This window comes from Thunnus maccoyii, chromosome 10 (assembly GCF_910596095.1).
Source record: "Thunnus maccoyii chromosome 10, fThuMac1.1, whole genome shotgun sequence".
In the NCBI taxonomy this organism is placed as follows: Eukaryota; Metazoa; Chordata; class Actinopteri; order Scombriformes; family Scombridae; genus Thunnus; species Thunnus maccoyii.
The window spans coordinates 30340313-30364511 of record NC_056542.1 but is presented as its reverse complement, the minus strand read 5'-3'; the positions used below and the strand labels follow the sequence as shown (position 1 = coordinate 30364511).

General features: G+C 38.9%; 1 protein-coding gene across 2 annotated transcripts in view; it reads right to left on the bottom strand.

The window, feature by feature from the left end:
* gask1a (golgi associated kinase 1A) overlaps positions 1–24199 on the bottom strand; it is a 63723-nt gene that overhangs the window by 4307 nt on the left and 35217 nt on the right. For both annotated transcript variants that reach the window (XM_042425212.1, XM_042425213.1), the window contains 2 exons: positions 8545–8667; positions 506–609 (listed from right to left, as the gene is read on the bottom strand). In XM_042425212.1, coding sequence (XP_042281146.1) covers positions 506–609; positions 8545–8667 — 227 coding nt within the window. The remainder of the gene's footprint in view (positions 1–505; positions 610–8544; positions 8668–24199) is intronic.

Sequence of the window (24199 nt, the reverse complement as noted above, 5' to 3'; positions counted from 1 at the left end):
TGAGTCACTCTCTGGAAAATAACCAATTTCCGTTTTGTTTTGCTTAATATTATTCAGTGATGAGAAATAATACCAGATTTTAAAATTCTATTTCCATTCAGCTTCAAGTCCGGGCTTAAGACATTTAAGAGCATTTTATGGAGCGGCTTAGTAATCCTAAGTGACAGACAAAGGGGAATTTCTATCAGTCCTGATTCATTCAGCATATTGAATAGCAGGCTAATTGAATGCACACTAATCTAATCAGACAGACATTGTAACAAAAACCCTAACAAGCTTCTAGTGGACGTTTCTCTGCTGCTGATTTGAAAGCTGTTCACCAGGGAAATATGTTGTTAGATGTGTTTTATTTAAACATTTCCTTACATCATTGTTTCTGCCTGCTGTGAGCTAAAATGAGTTTCTGACACTGCATGATGTAATTTATTGAATCTGGGTGCTGGAGAGAAGCAAAAAATATCTCAAATTTGCATCTTGCTGCTCTAAAATAGTACTTTGTACTCACTCATCAATGCCCTCCACCAGCCTGAAGTTGAGGTTGTCGGCGGACTGCTGTGGTCTGCCGGCGTTGTCTATGAACACCAGTCTGGAGGGATCTGCCTTCCTCACCTGAACACAAACACACACACACACACACAGACTGTCAGGAGAAAAGAGGAAACACAGGTGACATGAGCACTGTTCAAAATGTAGTTTGAAGGCGAGTTTTAGCTATTTCTGAATACTGTAGGTTGTCATATTCATCCTTTTGTTCTTGTTGTTGTTACTGTTTCATTATATATTGTTTTATTTTTATTTAATTCAATCTCTTTTATCAGTCTTTTCTATGCCTGTCAAATAAACTGAAGTGAAGTGAAGTGAGTAGGATTAACATTTAAATATTATTGGTAGGTATTCATACATGTAAATAATAAAATTTATTATCATCATTTTTGTTTAGTCATGGAGAAAAAAGTGATTTGTATGTACAAATGAATAAATCATATTCTCAAATGAACAATTTGTGTGCACAAATGAGTAATTCATGCTCTTGAATGAATAATTTGTGCATGCAAATCGATAGAACATGCAGTTCATCAATGGTAGACGTTTTAACATAGAGTCATTTTAAGGAATGTCACAGATAACAGTGTTGTTTATCAGGTAAAATCTGAAGTATATCCTGCAACTGTATCTCAGTCCAAAACTGCATTATAAATCCAAGTGTCTCATGTCAAATAGATTTTCCATGATCTGACAATTTTCACAGTTTTTTCTTCTTTTTTACACTGCATTAGCCACATAGTGCCACACACAGCTGACTGATAGCAACCAAAACTAGTCAGAATTGCTGAAACAACATCCGGTTGTATAAAATAGTATGATGGAGACAGGGACAAATATGATGAAATTGATAAGCAAATTATATTAATATGACAGAATGAGTTCAGCTGTAGGCACCTCAATACCAAAACAGAGCTTCTAGCCCACTGTTAACACTCTAGATGCTCCCTGTTAACAGACCAGAGTAGCCACAACAACCAGGGACTCCAGTTCTTACTGCTACAGTGACTTGACACTGAGCCTCAGAGGTAGATTGATGATCTAATCTTAATGAACCACCTGGATTTAGTGGAGCTTTGTTTTGATTTTGGATTATTTTGGCTGGATATGGCCCAATAAAGCTGCATTGTTGATGTATTAATATATATCAAATCTACAGTTTCACTCAGCTCTATAGAGCATTTTAGCATCTTTCAGCTCATTGTTTTGGTTCTGGCTCACTCTCACAGCTCTCATCATCGCATTTCCAGCAGTAAGCAGTTGTTTTCAGTGAAAAAGCTCAGATAAACCAACTGCACACTACCTGCTCAGCAACCAAACAGCACATAAACTTGGTAACTAGCTGGTGAACAGAGTGGAGCATTTGAAGCTAGAGGCAAGTTTATTTATATAGCACATTTCAACAACAAGGCAATTCAAACTGCTTTACATAAAACATTAAAAGCTTTAAGACAAAGTGCAAAAGAAACACATCATAAAAGGACATTTAAATACAATTAGAAATAGTTATTAATGAGTTAAGAGAATAGAAAATAAAAAATAAGCTAAAATAGCTCAAATATAATAAGATATACAAAACAGTAAAAGTTACAGTGCAGTGCAAGATATTAATCAAAAGCCTCAAATTTGATTTAAAAAAAAATCTAAACTGAAAGCTGCCTCTCCATGTTTAATTTCGACTCTGGGGACAGAAAGCAGACCTGTCCCAGACGACCTGAGAGGTCTAGATGGTTCATAATGTGCCAGCAGATCAGAAATATATTTTAGCCCTAAACCATTCAGTGCTTTATAAACCAACAGTAGTATTTTGAAATCAATTCTTTGACAGACAGGAAGCCAGAGTAAAGATCCCAGAACTGGAGTGATTTGATCCACTTTCTTAGTCTTAGTGAGGACTCAAGTAGCAGTGTTCTGAATCAGCTGCAGCTGTCTGATTTTTTAGAGAGACCTTTAAAAACACTGTTACAGTAGTCAAGTCTACTGAAGATAAACGAGACAAGTTTTCCCAAATCCTGCTGAGACATAAATCTTTTAATTCCTGTTTAGAACTGTTCCAGAAAGTCCCACCCATTTTTCCAGTCTAGTAATATGTTGTGGCCAACCATGTCAAATGCAGCACTGAGATCCAGTAATACTAAGACTGAATTCTGCCACTGTCTGTGTTTAAGTGGATGTCAATGAAAACCTTAACAAGAGCAAGTCTCAGTGCTGTGATGTGGTCAAAATCCTGACTGGAAGACATTAAAACAGTTGTTGCCAAGAAGTTGTTCAGCTGCTTTTCCAGTGATTTTACTTAAAATGGCAGGTTTGATATGGGCCTATAGTTAGTCATTAGCAACGTTTCTAGATTGTTCTTTTTTAAGAATGGCTTGATGATGGCAGTTTTCAGAGTCTGTGAGAAGAAACCTGAGAAGAGAAGTGTTGACAATCTGTAGAAGATCTGATGACCTGCAATTAGAAACATTTTTGAAAAAGCCTGTAGCAGAATATCAAGGCAGCAGGAGGATTTCAGATGTTGTATAATGTCCTGCAAGTTTTTATGATTGATCAGATAAAATTGTGTCATACTACTTGAATTGATTTTAAGTGGACACAGGGACAACACATACTCTGTACCTGATATGGAGGCACTGACTGCTTGTTTAATTTTCTTAATTTGGTCAGCGAAGAAGGAGGCAAATTCATTATAGGCCCTGGTGGATAGAAGTTCAGAGGCTACTGACACAGGAGGGTTTGTTAGCCTGTCGACAGTAGCAAACAGGGCACCTGCATTATTATTGTTTTTGGCAATGATGTCAGAGAAGAAGGACCACCTTGGATTTCTCAGTTCCAAATTATAAATGTGAGGTCTCTCTTTATAGATGTCATAATGAACCTGGAGATTTATTTTTCACCACCTGCATTCAGCTTTTCAACACTCTCTTTTTTATTCTGACTACTGTTTTATTTCTCCATGGAGATCTTTTCTTACCAGAGACAACCTTCACTTTAGTGGGTGCAATGGCATAAATGACATTTGTTAATTTTAGAACTGTAATTATCAACAAGCTCATTGACTGAGACCCAAGAGAGGGCAGGTGTGGAAGAGAAGGCTGAATACATATTTTACTGGTGTTTTCAGTGATATATCGTTTTGTGATTACCTCTGTTTGAACATTTGTGTGCACAGACATAGCACTCTCAAAGAAAACACATGAATTATCAGAGAAAGCAACATCAGTCACTACAACCTTAGAAATGTTCAGACCCTTGGAGATGATTAAGTCCAGAGTGTGTGAGGGCCCTGTCACATGCTGGGTCAGTCTATAGTTATCAAGAACACACAGTTCTTTAGTCTCTCTGTTCTGGGGGTTGTCAACATGGATGTTAAAATCACCAACAATAACTACACAGTCAAAGTCAACACAGATTATAGACAGCAGTTCAGCAAAATCATCAAAAAGAGGAGATGGAGATGGACGCTGAGGGAGGGGTTTACGGGAGATAAAATGGGATATAGGGCAGGGTGGTAAATTTGGTCCCAGCAGTGACCAGCTCTTCCATCTGGTAAGTGAACTCCAAGAGGGGGGAGGAAGGTGAAAGGGTGACTGGAGAGGAGGACCTGGATGGGGTTTGGGGGTTAAAGAAGGTGAATGTTGGTGAGGAGGGTGGACTCTTCTTCTTGGCTCTGATGTCTCTCAAGTTTGAAGCTCTCTTCAGGCAGGGGCAGAGGTGGCTCTCTTTCAAGGTTTCTGCAGCATTGTGTCATGTCTACTTGTTTTGATCCTTCTTGTCTCTTGTCCTTGGCAGAGGAAACAGATGGGTGATGCAGGAACTAAAATAGGTTAGAGATAAAAAAAAAAAAAAACTCTTCTTCTGACTTCTTATGGCAAAGTCCATCTCGCTTAAAAAGATGTCTGCGGTCCCAGAAAAAGTTGAAATTGTCAATAGAGTGCACTGAATCGATGGTACATGCAGTTGAAAGTCATGTGTCCAGTGTCAACAATCTGCTGAATCTCTCAACTCCTCTTCTGACTGGTGGTAGAGGGCCACTGATAAACACCTTAACATTTAGAGAGCTGACTGAGTACAACAGATCACTAAAGTCTCGTTTCAGTACTTCAGACTGTTGTTTCACATCATTGGTCCCTATGTGCAGAATGATGTTTTTCACTGTTGGATGTGCAGCCATGATATGCAGGATTCTTTCAGTCATGTCAGAGACATATCCTTGGGAAAGCAAAGTATTTAAGTATTCTTACTGCACTTGCTTCTTACACCTTTTACAGCAAAGTCACCTACAGTCAGAGTTTGAGGCCCAGTTGTTAGCTTTCTCTGTAGCCTTTTACTTTCTGATTTACTCTTAGTCCTTAGCCAGCTGTGTGAAGATTAGAGGTTATCCAAATCATCAGATGGAGATCCAGGGTTCTGCAACAGTGAAGCAAATCTGATCCCCAGTTGCACAATTGGTTGTTGGGGAGGTTTATTGCTAATTCTCCTTATCGCAACTGTCCATGACTGTGTCCTACTTAAAACAGGGGTTGAAGAGGCGCTCTGAGTGGATGATAATGCAGGCCAGCCAATCGCATAACAAATCTCAGGGTGCTGGGCTCTGCCTGCTACTCATCCTCCCATTTTCCAGGGAAATTATTTACTCTTAGGCTTTGCTCCAAGAGAGTTCCAGGGAGGACTACCAGATTTATTACCTGGTACAACTCTCCTGTTTCTTGGTAGTCTTGTTGGTGCTAATTAGCCGTGTATTAGCATGCTCTTGTCCTCTGTTTTGAGTCCATGGTAAAGTGGTGTCGTTCCCACATGATCCATTCACTTCCACATTGACTTCTAACTGGTGAATTTTGGTTTCCAGCAGTGCAGTCTGCTCTAGAAGTTTGTGAAAGTTGTCTGTGGAGAAGGGGGCATCTTGGTGCTAATTAGCTTTAGCTAAGTACCACATTTCCACTCACTGCAGTACAGGCTTGTGCTGTTGGTAGACCACGCTCATGTAATACTGAGGAGGTCATAAAATAATTAAAATATGGCAATATTCTACTATACCTACAAAAAAATGACAGTCCCAGTGATTTATAAGTATCCAGGAGCTGCTGCTTGTAATTTCTTGCAGAAAAAAAAACATAAAAACAAGAATATCAGCAGAAGAATACAAGCAGAGGTGAGAGCAAGCAGCAAGCGTCTGCACTGTAAGAAAGCAGGAAGTAAAATCATTCAGAGACATCATAAAGAGACAGACATTTTTCTCTGGAGTTAATGGGACAAAAAAGAGCTTAAAGGAGAGTGAATACTGGCTTTACATTAACTCCAAATGACTGCTAATGTTGCACCTTATCTGTTGAATGTATATATCAGCGAGTGTTTGCCGACACATTTGCCCTATTAACTTTATAAGATAACAATAATACTGTATGTCAATATTGTGTGGAAAATAATATTGCATCAAACAATAATGTGTTATATTTGACATCTTTCACATACTTTAAAATATTATTAATGCTATGTAACTGTCACTGTTACTGACTTAATTTGACAGCCCCTCTTGAGAATTATGTGTGCATTAAGAACTATTAATCCAAGAGCACCACTTTTTAATTTTGTACACAAATCAGTTTCATTTTCCCCATGACACCTGCAGAGAGAGGTAGTAAAACATTAAGTGCTTGAAATATGAGTATACGGTTATCAACCTAATAACATATGACAATCTATACACCACCAAAAACAATAACTTCATTGAAGATTCAGCATGTAAATGGAGTGATACTGGAAGACCCAGAAGACTGTAGATCTCCTGCAGAGTGAAAAAAGCTCCTGTTGTAATTTCACACAAAGAGGCATCTATTTTTACATGTTGCAGCTGACAATACACATTATATGTAACATAATCATCTCCTCCTAAGAAACATCTGCCAGCTTGAGAGCTCATTTGCTAGCAATGAAAAACACACACATCAACACTGTTAGGAAGATAATATATGCTTCTGTTGTATAATTTAAATATAGACCAGTTCTCCTGTGTTGCCATGAAGAATGGCAGCAACAAAATGTTGTGCAACAAGAAAACAAACAGGGCAGCTGACATGGATTTTTATTTTCTTCATTCCAAAAGATATGATGAATAATACTGATATGACACTAACAGAAAACAGTGATGTTTAAAACTTTGAATTTAAACTACAATTTGACATGGCGGGAAAAACATTTTAGATTTTATTGTAACACTTCATTCAAGCACAGATCAGTAAACTTGTCCTTTGCCTGAGAATAATTCATTAATCTTTGTGTCTTCATTGTAAATAAAGAGATAACACTCTGAAGGCCTTGTAGTGTTTCAAATCATGTAACTATAACGAAGGACGCATTTCTCTGAATCTGGAAATTAATTTGGATCAGTGTGGATATTCTTATTCAGGATAAAATTTGATGATTTGGAAATTGCAAAGAGCCTAATTGGAAATGATTTAATCACATGTGCAATGGTCAAATAACGAAAACACTACTGAAAATATCGAGTTTAAGTGTTCATTAAACCCTCAAGTCCCATAAAACCATAAGCATGAGCACAGCTGGCAATCAGAACTCTACAGCGAGTACAGCGAGTCAGAGAACTTTTTTCACATGGCATGCTCTAAAAAGAGAAAAGTAGACAATGAAAACACAGCTTTTGATCAAGAATGGATAGACTCTTAAGCTACTTTCTACAGGCAGTTCAAACCAGTTTGTCTCACAAATCTTTTCAGCAAACATATCCACTAAAATGATCCGAACTGAAGCCACAGCAAATAAACAATCTAAGAGCCCATTATGATCCATCCACTTTATTTTAGGATGCACACTTTTCAAAAACTCTCTGGTATGTATTGTATTTTTAAATGTAAACCTCATTATACTTGAAATGAGAAAACATTCACTATTATGGTACTTAAAGGGAAACCTCAGTATTTTTCAACCTGGACCCTATTTTCCCATCATTTTGTGTCTAAGTGACTAATGGGAGCAATTTTTGAAACTGGTCCAGTATTGAGGGAGAAAACTTCAGCAGGCAGCTGAAACAGGTTGCAATGTAATCCTTTAGGGCAATAGCGCCCCGTCAATGTACATCCACTAAAAGTGCTTGTTGTTGCCACAGACAGGCTCAGATTGTTATTATAAGTGTCTGACAACATTATGGAAAGAATCTCTACAGAGAAATAAAACATTTTTCTTTATCTTTTGCTTGATCCCATCTGTTTTTTGTTTGTTCTGAAATCTCGCAAGAGTTGAGGTGTCGAAATCAGCTAAATATTCAGTCATGACAGAGTTGGAGAGAGGAGTGCCGGGAGGAGTTTGTTGTACTGGAGTACAGGAAGCGTATCTCAGTGTCCAAAAGATTTTCAAAGTCATGGCTGAATATTTAGCTGATTTTGAGAGCTCAACTCTTGAGAGATTTCAGAACAAGACTTCTCCTTGAGCGAGACTTGGTTAGTTAGACACAACAACAAACAGACAGGATCAAGCAAAATTTCTCTGTATGGTCCTTTCCATAATGTCAGACACTTATAATGACAATCAGAGCCTGTCAATGGCAAAAACAAGCACTTTTAGTGGACATTCATTGACGGGTCTCTATTGCCCTGTCGGTTTACATTACAGCCTGCTTCGCAGCTGCCAGCTGAAGTGCTCTCGCTCAATACTGAACCAATTTAAAAAATTGTTGTCCTCATTAGTTACTTAGACACAAATGATGAAAATAGGGTCCAGGTTCAAAAATAAAGAAGTTTCCCTTTAATATGTGTGTGTAACAGAATGTTAGTTTCTTTTATGGTGTTGGTGTATATACTCATCCACACCTCACTTCAGTTATTAATCTATGTGATACCGGAGGTCAAGTAATCGGCTGTTCCATACAGGCACGTTTTGAATGGGCACTGCACTAGTTTTGATAAAAGTTTACAAAGTTTACAGTCTGAAGGGAGCACTGAATTTGAAATCAGTCATTAGACATCAGTGCTGGTTGTGATATTTACGTACCAGGATGTGAACCAGCAGCAGATTCTTCGGGTTGTCACACTTGACATGTAGCAGGTTTTCCACACAAGGTTCTTCTGGATCAGGTGTGAAACCACAGCAGTACCTGTCCAGCCGGTCGTTTACCTGCACCAACAGACAATAACACACAAAGGTATAAGTTTTGACAGTGTGAAGCTAAGATGGTCTTTGTTTCTATTTTAAGTGAATGACACATGTCAGTAATTTTCAGTTGGGACAGGAAGGACGTGTCTTACTGTTTAAAAAAAATACATGTTACTTAATTTGCATTCCACACAGTTTTGTCAAAGGTGCCATTAAACAATTCCGAATCCTTTACACCCTCATGTGACATCTTCTATATTTATCAAATAGAAACAGAAAATGATACATTCAGCAGCCAGTCTAAATTTTGGAGGTATTAACTGACCACAGCTAGCTTAACGTTTGCCTCTGTGACCACACACAGCTCTCTATAGTCCCATCCTCCAACTCTGAACTAAACCATCTGATTCCTGAATGTAGGCTAACCACTGGCAGTGTTGGTAAGCTGGCTAAGAAGTTAGCACCAGTCATTTCCTCTCTTTTGGTAGAAGCTAATGGCGTCCCTACACAGCCAGTCCCTGAGCCAAGCTAACACAAACTGGATCAGTCTGAATATAGAGAGACCAAACTGATATCAACCATTAGACAGTGAGTAAATTGACCCCCAAAACTGTCAAAATAATGGAGTGTTACTTAAACTCACTGTAATGTAATTACTGAATTTCAAATTGTTATCCCTCATATTATTCCTTACTGAAAAAGTCATCTTATTGTGACGCAATACTTAGGAATTTGGTTTGGGGCCATATGCATCCTGATTTGTTGATTTCATTTCAATTTTTATTTCCAGTTAAAGCAAAGCTGTGTATGCTGTTAACCTTCTGCCAATATTACTCTTTTCTTCTTACTTGTAACACACTGTGCTCCCATTTATGGGTCTGTTGTATTTCCAGACATGTTTGTTGTTGGTGCCTTTGTTCTCATTCTTTCTATGTTTTGTGGTGGCTGGTAAACGATGAATTGGCTCAATACCACCTCCCACTGCCAAGAAGTGTGTCTTTGTTTTTCCTTCAGTCATTGTTCAGACCTGGTCCTACCCGACCACTTTAGAAAAATAGGCTGTAGTGGCCAAAAATGGACGTTAGGGTGGGTGTGGGTCATTATTTTTCTTGCTCAGAAATCTATCTTTGGTTCTTTATGAGAAAGAATGTACTTTTTGGATTTTTGAAAATTTACATAGGTTCTCTTTAATCTATTTAGTCTTTTTTATTTGCAGTTAATGTTCTCCTTAAGGGACCCTCAAATTATGTTAACATCAGAGATTGTAAAGATGCAAATACATTATATACCAATTAAACTAAATGTGATTTTTAGTGAGGTTAGTAATAATGATTATTTCAAATTATTTTGTTTAATCAGTTTCATCATAATTTGTTTGATTTTTAGATTGATATGAATGTATTTAAATGTGGGGTGTAGCATTCAAATAATTACATTTTTTTGGTTGAGGAACCCTTTTCTTTACTGTGTCCCGCTCCCATATTAACCAAACCTACACTCTTTTTTGAGTGATGTGTAACAAAGATCAAAAAAATGTTTTGGCAGAAGCGGCTGATTAGTGTTCACTGACTTCCACTGTTAATCACATAGAAAAAAGCAGAAACACAGCCAGGATCAGCTCATCATCACAGTCAGTGATCTCCTTCTGGCTCCAAGTCTGACACATAAACTCAGGCAGTTATCAGTGTGAAAACAGATGAAACCCAGGCTGACATTTAGTGTCTATGCTAATGGGAAGTTACATGTGTATCAAGTGAAAACATAGGTTTAATGACTATAGGGATAAAGTGAAATTAACAATAATAATTCATAGTGTGACTCATTAGAGATGAAGGCCTACACCACACACTGTATGTACACTGCCAAGGATATTAACATAAATCTGCAGTTAGGAGTGTCTCAGGACATGCCTGTGGTTTGGGAAAATTCCACCCTACACGACATCTGCTCAAGAGATTTTTAATACCACTGATATTTCAGTCTGATGTTTAAATACACAGTCTGGTACTAAATTCCTGCTGTGTGGACTTCACTCCACAAATTCCACACACCACTTTACTCTGCATAGTCATTATCAGCTTGAATTGGAACAAAACAGGAGGAGGCGGTATTCTGAACCAGAGGGTGTTATTGTGCTTGTAATGGGGAAAAAATATTTTTTAATTTTAATTCATAGATACAAATTCACATGAAATTAAAATATCATGGAAAGAAACAAAAGTATATGAAAATTATGTCCAGTGATAAAGTCTGTCTTGGTCCATTTTGACATTTTTTATATCATGACATCATATTTACAATCCAAACTCTCAGTGAGAGAGGCAACGTCTGGCCTCTTAAATCTCTAAATGGGGTTTGGAGATTTGCTCAAAGTAAATAAGTCTGCTGCTGTATTCCCAATGATCTCACTGCATAAAGTTGGGTTTTTTGGAACAGCTCACCACATGTCTTAGCCAAGCCTGCCATATATTGTTATTTTCAGAATAAGCTGCGCTACTCAGACATGCATGTGATAGGATATTCTGAGCCTAAGTAACAATAAATATTCAACAGCAAGATGGCGGAAAGTGTGTGTTGAGGTTCATCCGCTCCAGGTTTTAGCCGGCCTCGATTAAAACCTATGATTTATGAGCTTAACTTCCTCACAGTTAAAATAAAAACAATGAGTCAGGACGAACTAGTCCAAGTAGCTTTGAACACCTCTGACTCTAAGTGGATGGGTCTCAAGAAAGGTACAGTTTGAACTGTCTGAACGGTATGTGGCCTTTAAAGAGACACTTTCTAACTAACTTAATGAAAAGCTTGGCCGTGACATTAACTGTCAATGTACTGTCACTACGAGCAACAGATACAGCTCATCTAAAGTGTGTGTTGAATGCAATGACATTGTGGAGATGTATGACCCAGAGCTCTGGTCTGACAGCTGTGTTGTACAGCGATATTATGAGCCACACAAGGCAGAGGTTGCGGGGTCTAGCATAGCTATTTCTACACCTGATGCAATTGTGCAAGTTGGTGCTACAGCTGCATTGACCACTTAAATTCTCATATGCGTGTTGTATCTTACAGCTGTCGGGGGCTGAGAGGAAGGATAGCAGGAGGGGTGGCTATCCTATGGCACAAATGAGGATGTCTTGTCATACTATGGGGAAACCGATGTTCTCTTGAGTAATGTATATCCACCCAAAGGTGCATTTATGTGCTCTAATGTAAACTGTAATGAAATTTCTCACTGTAAAGCCCTCTGTGCCATGTATGATGGTATTGTAGGAGTTGTGTATGAGGCCAGTAGATCATACTTATTCTGATAACGCACACAACATCAAACCAGTTTGGAATAAGCATGTGGCTGCACATCATGCAGAAGCTAAGGAGGCATTCAAGGCTTAAGGAGGCACACAAGGCTTGTGTTCTGGCAGGTTGGCCCAGACAGGGGACTGTGCTGGATTGCAAAAAGCTCACCAATGCTAGGTATAAATATGAGATTTGTTATATTTGCAAACACAAACAAGTTATGAGAGCAGACTCTGTGACTGAAAAGCTATTTTGTAACAATGTCATTGACTTTTGGAAGGAAGTGAGAGCTCTGAACAGGGGCAATGCATTGCTGCCAAGCACTACAGAGGGAGTTTCTGGAGCCGATAATATAACAGAGTTGTGGAGGCAACATTACTCTGCTTTATTTAACTGTTTAACTGTTAAAAGTAACCCCTACAAAGTGGACAATATTGCCAACTGTGATACATTGGGAATCACAACTAATGAGGCCTAACAAGCAATAACACAGCTATCTGATAATGAAGCAAGTGGTTCAGATCAAATCACAGAGCACCTTAAATTTGCAAGCTCAAAGGTTGCAGCTCTTCTTGCCATTTGTTTTACATGGACTGTTCCCAGACTCTATGTTGTTCGTTACTCTTGTGCCTGTTATCAAGGACAAAGCTGGCAAGGTTGGGAGCCTCAATAATTATAGGCCAATTGCACTAGCCAGTGTAGTATCTAAAGTCCTGGAAAAGATTCTATTAGATCATTTATGTGGAGATATTGGTACCACAGACAACCAGTCTAGTTTCCAGGCTGTGCATGGTACTGATTTGTGTATCTATACCTTGAAAGAAGTAGCTGAAATGTATAGAAGGCAAAACTCCTCTGTTTTAATCGGCTTTACTGATGCCTTTAAGACTTTTGACTGAGTTAATCACCAAAAGTTGTTTGTGAAATTGAATCAAAGGGGCGTGCCTGACAGCATGATAAGAATCCTGGTATACTGGTATGCCAAGGTCAAATGGGGCAATAGAGCCTCCGCTCCATTTGGCAGTGGTAATGATGTATGACGGGGGAGGGGGGTTGTTGGCTACTTTCACCAGCCCTCTTTAACATGTACATGAATGATTTATCTGACCAACTAAGAGGCCACAAAACTGGCTGTACGATTGGTAAAACCCTAATAAACCATTTTATGTATGCCGATGATCTGGTCATTCTTTCTCCTAGCAGTGCTGAGTGCTGGGTTTCAACACCTGCTGAATATATGATCTGATTATAGGGTCAAACATGATATGCAATACAATGCTAAAAAGTTTGTTGTCATGATACGTAGAAATTAAGGGGATAAGGGCCTCAACTTTACAGATTTTTATCTGTCAGGGCAAGAGCTATGTGTTTGTAATAACACAAAATATCTGGGGCACACTGACATGTATAGGCAGTGACGTATGTTATAGGATCAAGCTAACATGTTGGAAAGAAAATTCTACATGTGTTCAGATCATGTCAAGTCTCTTTACAGCATATTGCACTCCTCTCTATACTGCCCCCTTGTGGGTCAAGTTTTAAAAGATGAGCATGCATGTTTGCCTATAATGACTGCATATGGATATTACTTAAAAAACTTAGTTGGTGTAGTCCAAGCAACTTGTTTTGTAATGCAGGAGTCAGCACTTTCCAGGCTCTATTGAGAAATCTGATTTACAAATGTATTTGTCGACTGAATGATTCTCAGAATGCCATTATCATGCTGCAGTCAAATCCTAGTTTTAGTGTTGTACAATACCAGTCACCCCTGTGGAAACATTGATATAGCTGACTTTTATTTTAAAAAGTAGCAATGTTTTTCTTTTTATTTTAATATATGTATTGTATCTTGTTTGAGGTGTATGTTTCTCTAATGGACTCTGAGCCTAACAATAAAGTTGAACTGATTAAATAAAAATGCTACTGCAACCTGAAAAAAGATAATAGTCATGGAGTTTGTTACTCATATTGTTATCTTTTTTTTATTGGGAATTATGCTGTTCAACGTTTTGTTCTCATAATGCTTTAGGGGATAAGGGCAGGAACTAATGTTGCCATGGTGTCAGTGTGAGTTAGCTCTGGGCTATATCTGAGCTCTGTTTCTTTAGCTTGTATTTTTTACATTTCTGGCAGATTGTCAGCTTTAGAAATCCTGCTGAATGAACTATCAGCACTTCCTATTTCAACAACTATCACTGGATTACTGGGACACTGAAGAAAGCAGTTGGCCCGAAATCCTGTCCTGTTTATCCTGATAATTAGACTAAACCCTAGTTTTATTAGTTAAAGCCTATTATGGATTTTATCTTTGACTTGACTGATTGATGAGAAGGAGTGTGCTAAATGATGCAAATTGCATCCTTCAAGTGCAAAGGGTTAATGAAGTTATCCATTTTGTGCAAGTTGTGTGTGAAATCCACAGGATTTTCAGAAGTTGGTCTTAAAAGGTGGAAATAAAAGATTGAAAACCTAGTGGGTGCTTTTACCTCCACAGTCTGCACATATCACTGTGTTGTTTTCCATTTATTTTTGGCCTAGTCTACTCATGTAGACAACTCTGTTTTAGTACACAGGGTCAGACTGCAGGTCTGACAGGTCGGGTCAGGTCTGAAGTAGATTCAGAAATAATTGCAGGTAACAGGTCAGTTACAGGCTTGCAAAAACTGGACCCATGGATCTTACTGAGATCGGGTACATGGCGACATCACAACACTTATATTTGCAAGCAAAACTGAAAGTCAGTGCACCTGAAATAATGGTAATAATCCATCACTACACACACGCAAATACGGCAAACATAACAGGTCAAAATTAAAGTTTACAACAGACAGTTTGGGTAATAATTTCACCATTACTGTTCATTTTCTCTTCCAGATAAGTTTGGCTTTTTGCTCCGTCAGACTTATCATCGTGTTCCCAGACTTCGAGAGTATAATGTTCTTATAACTGATAGGAGTGATGGTCAACACTACAAATACTGAAACTAGTTGTAAGAATTTCCATCAAATATTTCATCAACAGCAGCCTCATGTCTGACCCTAACAAACGAGCAGCTACAGTGCGGGTAGAATTACAACCTGTAGTGAGCTCTCCCATTCTGCAGCTGATGAAAATGATTAACAACATGAGAGGATCTTGTCGCTGTGAGAGCCATGTGATTTACTCCCCGGTGTTTAAGTGGGAGGGTGACACAGCGAGAGGCAAACAGATGCAACCTTGATGAGATCTGCCACTGTCAACTGCAGGGTTTTAGGGTGTTTATGAGTCTTTCTCTCTATGTAGTGTCTATGTATCATCAGTGCACTTGTGCATGGCTGTAATTCACACAACCCTGGTGCCCTCAGGTCAGCTGTGTGTATGTGTGAGAAAGAGTGTGAGAGAGAGAGTGTGTAAGAGAGTGAGAGAGGTGTTTGTGTGTTTTGCTGTGCAGTAAAGCTGCACCTCTACTGTTTCTTCTCATTTGTGTGGTGCTTTTGGGAGACTTCTCACCCTGCTGCCACATTTCACTCCCACACTGGAGCACACTGGTTCGGAGTTTGCTCCAGCACCCTTGTGGACACTGTGCCAATATTGACTTACGTTGCCACTGAACACCAGCAAGCCTCAGGGAAGCGAGATGTGGTGCTCTGCTGAGGTCAGAGTCAACATAAAGTTAAAGTGGAACAAACTGTAAAGAGCTGCATGGTTTGTGGGGAGTCTGATTAGATTATATAGTATTGACTGTTGAAGTCTCCGTATTCAGCACAATGTAATACATGCATTATTGATACTTGGTGTCTCTCCATTCATTCACTGTAACACCAACCATCAGATCCCACTTATTTAATGTTGTACAAACCAACACACACTCTCTCCTTGATCAGCATCCTCTGTGTTTTTACAGTCTTCTGCACTGAGGTCTGTTTCTTACTTTATCGTACTTCTCAGTGTTCACTAGTCAGTCACAGTGTGGAGGGTATGTGCTGCCTTTTTTGGGAGGTTTTGCTCTAATGAAATTTGACTTTCTGTGGGTGCTGCTCTTTTCTCTGCAAATCCCAACTACAGGAAGGACCAACTGCAGGTTTGGAGAATGTAGTGTGCTCACACTTTAAAGGATGACAAAAGTAAGTATACTCAAAAGAGTCAGTATACATACTAATGAAGCTTTTAGTGCAAGTTCAAGCAGGAGGAAAACTACCAGCCTATTTTGTAATCACTCTGAGCCCCAACTTGCAGCTATTTTCCAATTTTACTGGGGTCTGCGCACGGGCTTTTCTATCATCCAATGATCATCTTAGCTGATGAATATTTAAACCACCTTACCTGTCTTGTCTTTCTCTGCTGTAATTGCAGTCTATGCCATAGCATTGCTTCACCACCCCATCACCACATCAAGGCCCTGTTTATCCCTAAGTATCCATTCAGATGATGGGGTCAATGCCAGCTAGACTAGACTACTGAATTCATCACAACTTGTGTCTTCCCTGGTTGACCTGACTTTTTGCTGGTGAGATAACATTGGGAAGATCTTTCAAAACAAATAGATAAGTATTAAATCTTTGGAAAAACATGACAGTTTGATTGACGTCTGTTGGAGATGGACATCATTTCCTTGTTTATTAACTGCAAAAACAACATGTAGTACGTAGTATGGAATCAGGACATTTCTTTGTTTTGTCTGTTCCAAAGACACCACACTGGCTGCAGCTACTCTGGTTAACGCATCACTTCCTGTATACTTGGAGAGATCTATAATACGCCAGGCATTTAGCATATAATTGATAACATTTTTTCATCTTTGATGTTAATGACTGCACCTTACTAAAATTAAACTTAACATTTCTGCCCCTCCAACAGCTCTACAAATAAGACAATAATCTGGGCGGGCTGCTAGCAGGACTTCAGAATTGCTAAGTTGGCCTCAGACTTGGGTTAGCATGATCACACTTTTAACTGATTTCAGACTGAGCTGAGTCCATCATCATCCTCAGCCTACTGAGTCTTGGTCGATTTTTCCACACAGCTGTAGCAGTATTAGAATTGCTAGGCAGCAGTGTGGAGCAGTGTACCTTTCATTTTTCAAACCTGCACTCAAATTGTCACCTTATCCTCAGTTCCCCTATCCTCCCCAGGGTGTCCTCTGCAGCTACTGTGTGTGTGTGTGTGTGTGTGTGTGTGTGTGTCCTTCACATTGCTCTTCCTGCACCTTTGGTGTTTGGTTCCCTGCTATCAGAGCCCAGGGAGGTGTTAAGGGAGCAGGTAGGAACAAGTGTTCAGAGGCGCGCTCATCGGCTCTCAGCAGATCAATAGGAGGCTATTAGAGCTTGGCCGTGTTACAGGGATTGACTTCTGGCAGTGAGGGGGAGAGAGCTGCCTCATGGGTTATTCATATTCAACCCCACACACACACTGTAGATGGGTGTTAGATACACATTCCATCTCACTGTGCGGACAGAACAAAGCAGGACAAAATTACTACTGGACATTGTAAACTCAGCGACAGGGTGCAGCCTCTGCAGTGTAAGCGGACTGTGTCAGAGCAGCTCAACAACTGAGGAGTTGAAATGTGAAAATAACGGTGAAATGTTCAGTATCCGCTGCTGTAAAACTGAGCCTGGAAGAGATACATTCACAGTATGTGCTCAAATGTGTAGGAGCAACAGTAAATACATGAATGCTAATATAAGACAGAAATACAGCTGGCTGCTTTTTGTGTTTTCAGTTTTCAGATAAAGAGTTAGGAAAGAGAGGAAGACAGTCAAAGACGCAAATAACAGCTTTTCGATTGGCTCCTTGTAATCAATTCTTCATAATAAATCTATTTTTAATCCTCCCAATCACTTTACCATGAACAGTGGAACTCACAACAATGAAATGATATATAACTGGATCAGGGCTGCAACGATTATTTTCATTGTTGATTAGGGATGTCAACAGTTAACTGTTAATCGTTTAACCGCAGAGAATATTTTTGAACGGTTACGCATGTCGGTCTTTAGATTAATTTGCATACACACTCCGCTAATGGCCAAACAATTACGTGTTCACAACATCAGATACTCTTTTTGAATGGATAAAGTACCAATGTAAAACAAACTTGAGTGTTGCATTATGGGTTGATTGCAGCATTAATATTGCAAGGCTAGTGAGTGTCTTAAAGTCTGTGTATAGTGAGTTGTGTTAGAGTCAGTCAGCACTCTCGAACGAGAACGTCAGTGAGTGACTCAAGTCGAGACAGCCTGGCAGCTACTCACTGAACGAGATCAAATGAGCCGTTCTCTCGAACGAGGACGTATGAGTGAACAAGAGGCGATTTAATCGGACTCGAGTCAAGACAGTTAAATTGAACGAGACTGAACGAACTGCTGCTCTCTCGAACTAGGCGGTCTGCTACCTGTCCCTCAAAAAGACAGACAGATCGTTGGTCAGTGTCACATCATGTTTCTGTAACATCGTATTGAGCTTATATAGCCATTTAAAAGAGTATTTTATCTTTATTAATGCAAACTTATCAATGATAACTGGTAATGCACTGAAGAGAAATTTTGTTGGGCAGGCAGCACTAGCTGTCGAATGTGCATGTGCTATGTCTGAGTGTCATGGAGAAACTGACAGCATATTTTGCAAAAAGTATCAAAACTCGAAATGTTCGATACATATGCACGTATCAACTAGAAGGAACTGATACTGTGAAAAGAATCGGTCCGCCCATTACTAGTCTGACTAGCGTACGCTGTGTAGCCTGCCTACGGTGCTGCGGACCTGCGCTCTGATTGGCTAAGGCACTTCTGTGTTGTTAACTCTTTGTGACCCAGATTACACTTTTATTGTGAAGAATTTACAGGAAGTGAAATGTGTTCCTCACTGAATCAGCAGAGCTTTGACACAACAACATATGGAGATATTTGGAGCTCTTTGTTCAGCGGATAAGTTAGAAATAACACAGGGAGGAAGAGTACAAGCAGAAACAGCCACAGTGAGATGTTTTATGAGGAGCTGCAGACAACCAGCACACCTCCAACAAGTAAACTACTTATTTTACTTTGTTGTGCTGTGTAATGGAGTCATGGCTTGGCGTGACTACTCCTTGAGCAGAGCAGCAACTCACATGCTATGTGTGTAGCAGATAAAGAATATAAAGAAATCCGTCACGAGCTGATGTCAGCTCAGGCTGAAGTAGAAAAAAACGTTGGAAACTCAGTGTTCAGAGCAGTCTGAAGTCGTTGCTGCAGGGATTACTTCTATATATGTTTACCTCATTATTTGACACATCGGCCACTTTTAACAATAACATCCGACGTTATGACATTATATATATATCTGGAAATAAGGAAAAGCATAATATGTCCCCTTTAAGAAGCTGGAGCCAGTAGATGTGTTGCATTTTTTCTTGAAAAGTGAATCAATTATTAAAATAGTTAACTAATTGTTTCAGCTCTAAGCTGAATTGTTCTGAAGTGTTTACTTATCTTTATGAAACCTGCATGATTTGATTAAAACAGGTTTGGTTTGATAAACCTTTTTTGCCTTAATTATTCAATAAGTTTGTTTTTTATCATCTGCACTGAATCAGGTGGAAATCATAAGCCAATGATACTCCATAGTAGCAAAGACAGACACAGAAGTAATTTATAGTCATATGTTCCATACTAATTCTAATCATATAACAGATTTTGCAATCACTCTCTCTACATACACCACTGCTCAGCCCTGCATCCTTCCTGTTACACCACTGCCTGCTGAGACATTTCCAGTCTTTTTTTAAGCAAAATGTTATATTACCTTATTTTCCACTCCAGCAAGCAGGCACGCTCAGACACACACACACACACACACACGTTTGTATTCCTATACTTGTGAGAACCCTCATTGACATAATGCATTCCCTAGCCCCTTACCTCAACCTTGACCATCACAACTAAATGTCTAACCCCGACCCTTACTACACACTAAACCATAAATAGGACTAACATTACTGATTGGTAAACTTGACCTGAAGGTAAAACTGTGGATGACCATGATCCCTTCCCCCAAATCAAGTCAAGCAACTCCTCTTGCTCAAACCACCTCTACTTGATATAACTAGTGTAGAGTAGTGATGTGCCGGTTTACTGTTTTTACTATATACCACAATGAAACATTTGATGTACCACCAACCATTTCCATTATTGCATTATTATTATTCCATTATTATTATTATTGGTGTTTTCAGAGGACACTGTGAACACAGAGCAGCCCTCCTGCCTTCATTAGCAGTTTGATTTTGTTTAACCACAAAGAGCTTTCTACTGGTCAAATGGAGGCAGAATAACCACACAGATAACCGGGCTCCTGTCTGTCAAACTCCACCAGTTCCTATATGACCGGTACCTACTGGACTGAATTGCAACGCAGATTTCAGTGCCACTTAAATGCCTGAGCTGTCAACTGAATTATTCGCCTTCTGGTGCCCTGACACAGACCTTACATGCAACAGAAGCATCACCACACATGCCTTTGCTAGCTAACGTTAACTTTACAGTTGTTCTTATGGCACCAGGTAGCCTACTGTTAGCTAGTAGCTACCTTAAACATGGTTAAAATGCCTAAAGCTAAACAATCTAAAGTGTGGCTGTATTTCACTCAAAACGATTCCATCATCAGGATGTGCAACAAATGTTTAAATACAGTTGCGTGTAAAAGGGAACTGACGAGGAATCTTCATCTGAGGACGTCTGTTGTTGTTGCAATAACAAGTGAGAACGGAAATTGAAAACTATGCTGAGAGAGAGAAAGAGAGAGTGAGTGCTCCATTTCTGTATTCCCAGTATAAAACAACACATAATCATCCACAATTTTTCTTCTTCTACAATAATTAAATTATTTAAATGTGTTAATTATTTGGTTGTTTGTTTATTGTAGCCTACAGCTTATTGATGAATGTTAAAATATAAATGACCATTTTAAATCTGTAATGAAATAAAGCAATTGGAAGATTAATAAATAGTGAGCGCTCTGTTTCTTTATTCCCAGCAGTGTAACTAAAAACTTTTACATACATTTCTTTTACAATAATTCAATTATTTAAATGTGTTAATTATTTTGTTGTTTGTTTATTGTAGCCGTGTAGCAGTTTATTGATGAATTTTAAAATGTATTTGACCTTTTCAATCTGTAATGAAATAGCCTAAAGCGATTGTAAAATTAATAAACCATAACCATAAACTGAATTTTAAATAGTTATTTTGTCAAGTCTTACTTATTTAAAAAAAAACAGATGAAAATGAACAACTTAACTACCTCAAGAAATGACATCTTTGTGATTGCTGACCCTGTGGGGGCAAGGGGTAAAAATGACCCTCCTGGCAGTTCTAGGGGGTATTGGAATGTTCTAGTGTTAATGCAAAGACGTCTTCTTGGTTTCATGACTGGTTGATTCCTACCAGTAATATCATCCACAGCTGCTAATGAAGTATAAGGTCCTTCCCTTTCAGTTGATGAAATACCTGTAACCATATACATGTACTGTATATTCATAGTGGCACCACAGTCTCACCTGCGCTTTCTAATACACCAGATTGGTCATCTATTCCACACAGTTTCCACATATATACAGTGAAATGTTTTGTGTCCCAATCACAGCTTTTTTTCCCTTTTTTTCTTACCTCAAACATCATTTCCTCTGGATACACAATCTTATTTACAGTTTGGTAAACAGGATTATTGTGGGAACTCTAGAGACTCCAGACTTGCTTTTCTCATATTATTTGTAGTAGTAGCTTCATAGTGTGCATGTAGACATACCCAGATATGGCTAACCAAACCTGTTTAATTACAAGTAAACAAACATATAGGAAACAGATGGTAATAATGGAAACACAGTTACTAATTTACTAGTTGTAGCCACAATGCACATTGCAGATATCCATGTTTTCTTAAATACAGATTGAGAAAGCTACAGTGAATCATCATTTGGTTTTGTTCACTGCCTCCAAACCGTCTTTGTTCTGTAGCCCTAATTGTTTCATGTGATGCAGGGAGGGGCAGGGATTCCTGTGGTGTTGTCATGGCACTGTGCCTCTGTAGAGAGGTGGTAAATCAAAGTGAAAGTGCTGCACAATTGCAAAGTCAGCCTCTCAACTTTGCAATCATTTGGATAAAACCACTCATTGGGATATTTCATCTCACATGAAAATTAGTCCCAAACTTCTTTCATACAGCCTCAGGGCCTCATTTTAATCTTTCCTCAGGGCTTCCAAATTACTTTAAACAGCTCCTGATTGTCATTTAAATACATGCGGTGAATTTCAGGCGCAGCTGGAAGTTCAGGAGCTCAGAGTCACGTTTGTCTCAAGCTGGAGCAGATTTGTTCTAAAGCAAAGCCAAAATGTGTGTTATTGCTACAATAAACAGTGCAAACTTTGATGGGAGTGTCCTAACTGATCTGCTGTTAGTGTGCCCACTCATTGGCTCATCATTAACGTTTTAATGGCCACATGGTAGCTGTGAATATCTCTTAGAACTTTGCTTTTGGAGAGACTTGGCTGCTTTTGAGTTGTAGTTCTGATGAGCTTCACTGTCACACTGTCATATATTCACTGAAAACAGACCTGCTGTGTTCTAATACAGCCAAAGGTTAATTTAGGTGGTGACAGTGAGCTAAATTGTCTCTTATTGTTTGACACTTCATTCCCACAAAGTCTGCTTTGATCAAATTATATTTTCTTTCTTTAAACAAGTTCAAATCTAAGAGTAAATTTAGACTCAGGCAAAAAAACATCTATCAGGGAGAGCTTTCCAAGATGGCATCCAATACATTCCCTTAACATTTGCTCACAAAAAAGCTCCTGTTGGCTTCCCCCACACATGAATGACATGACATAATTGAACTGGTCATCAAGATTTTTACATTTTTTTCTGGGCCTAATGGATCAAATTGTGATAATCCAAAGAGTAATTACAACGTGTTTGTGACACTCGGGAAAATGTGTTCCTTTTGTAATGATTGCGTACAAGAGCGTAAGAGTTCCAAAATATATGTAAATATGAAGATGGGATCATTTTACAATGGTTACATGGTAGATCTGTGTCAGGGAATCTTTCTGACAACCTCTCTTTAGTCCAATGTGCTCGATGTAGTATTTTACACTGTAGTAGCCCATGTCTTGCACAAATAGACAAGGTGTGGACTCATTTTAATACAGCATCCCTAGTTTTGTCTGTTATGTCCTCATAACAGTTTTGTTAGGCAAACAGCGCACTGTATAGGTTAGATATTGTGCCTTTAAATGATCGCAGAGAGACTATGAGAGCTTATGTCATCCATAATGCAGCTGGACCTGCTTCCATATTCCAAGTGTTGTTTTGACCAAGATGTTATTCATGTATGGGGCAGTGTCTGAGGACACAGATGCATTAATTAATGCAGAGTGAGGAGGAAGCACAAGCTCTTGCCTCAAGATTGCACTAAGAGGGAGCATCAGCACCTGGATCCTAAGGCCAATGGAGAATAGGGTAATTATTAGCTGCCTAGTAATATAGCTGAAAATTTGGTAGAGCCATACCACCTAGCTCTTTTGGACATTGTAAATAAGCTCTGCTCAAGTGTGGGCTTTTATTATTCCAGATTAAGCTGGGTATAATTGTGTCTAGATGTCTAAAAAATGTCTTGGGGATATATACTTGGACACACTAAAAAAGATGACTAAATGTGGGCAACATGTTCATCTTTAAGGCATTTATTCTGCCAGCAAGAGACAGCTCTAGAGACATCCAGCATTTAAGACTCTGTTCTAACTAACTGAGCTACTAACAGGGTAAAATTTTCCTTAAGTCTACATACAGTATATTATCTGTGACCTGACCCCCTAAGTTAAGTGAATTGACCTTGACTAACATTGAAGGGAAATGTATAAAAAGGATAAACCTGAGCTGAGGAAATAGTAGGGAAAACCTCACTTTGCAATAGATTCAATTTATACCCTGAGATACTACCAAAGGCATAAAGGATAGAGAGGGCCCTGGGTATAGAGCTGTCTGGATTCGAAATATACAGTATCATATCATCTGCGCAGAGTCATACCCATTGTTCCAACCCCTTCAGGAATATACCCATCAATGTAATATCTTGCCTAATTGCAATGGCCAAAGGCTATGGTCAGCACAAAAAGTAGCGACAATAGAGAGCAGCCTTATCTTGTTACACAGGAAATTGTAAAAAGCTCAGAATACACCCCATTTGTACTCACTGAAGATAGTGGTGTGGTATATAATAATTTAATCCAGCCAATGAATTGCTTCC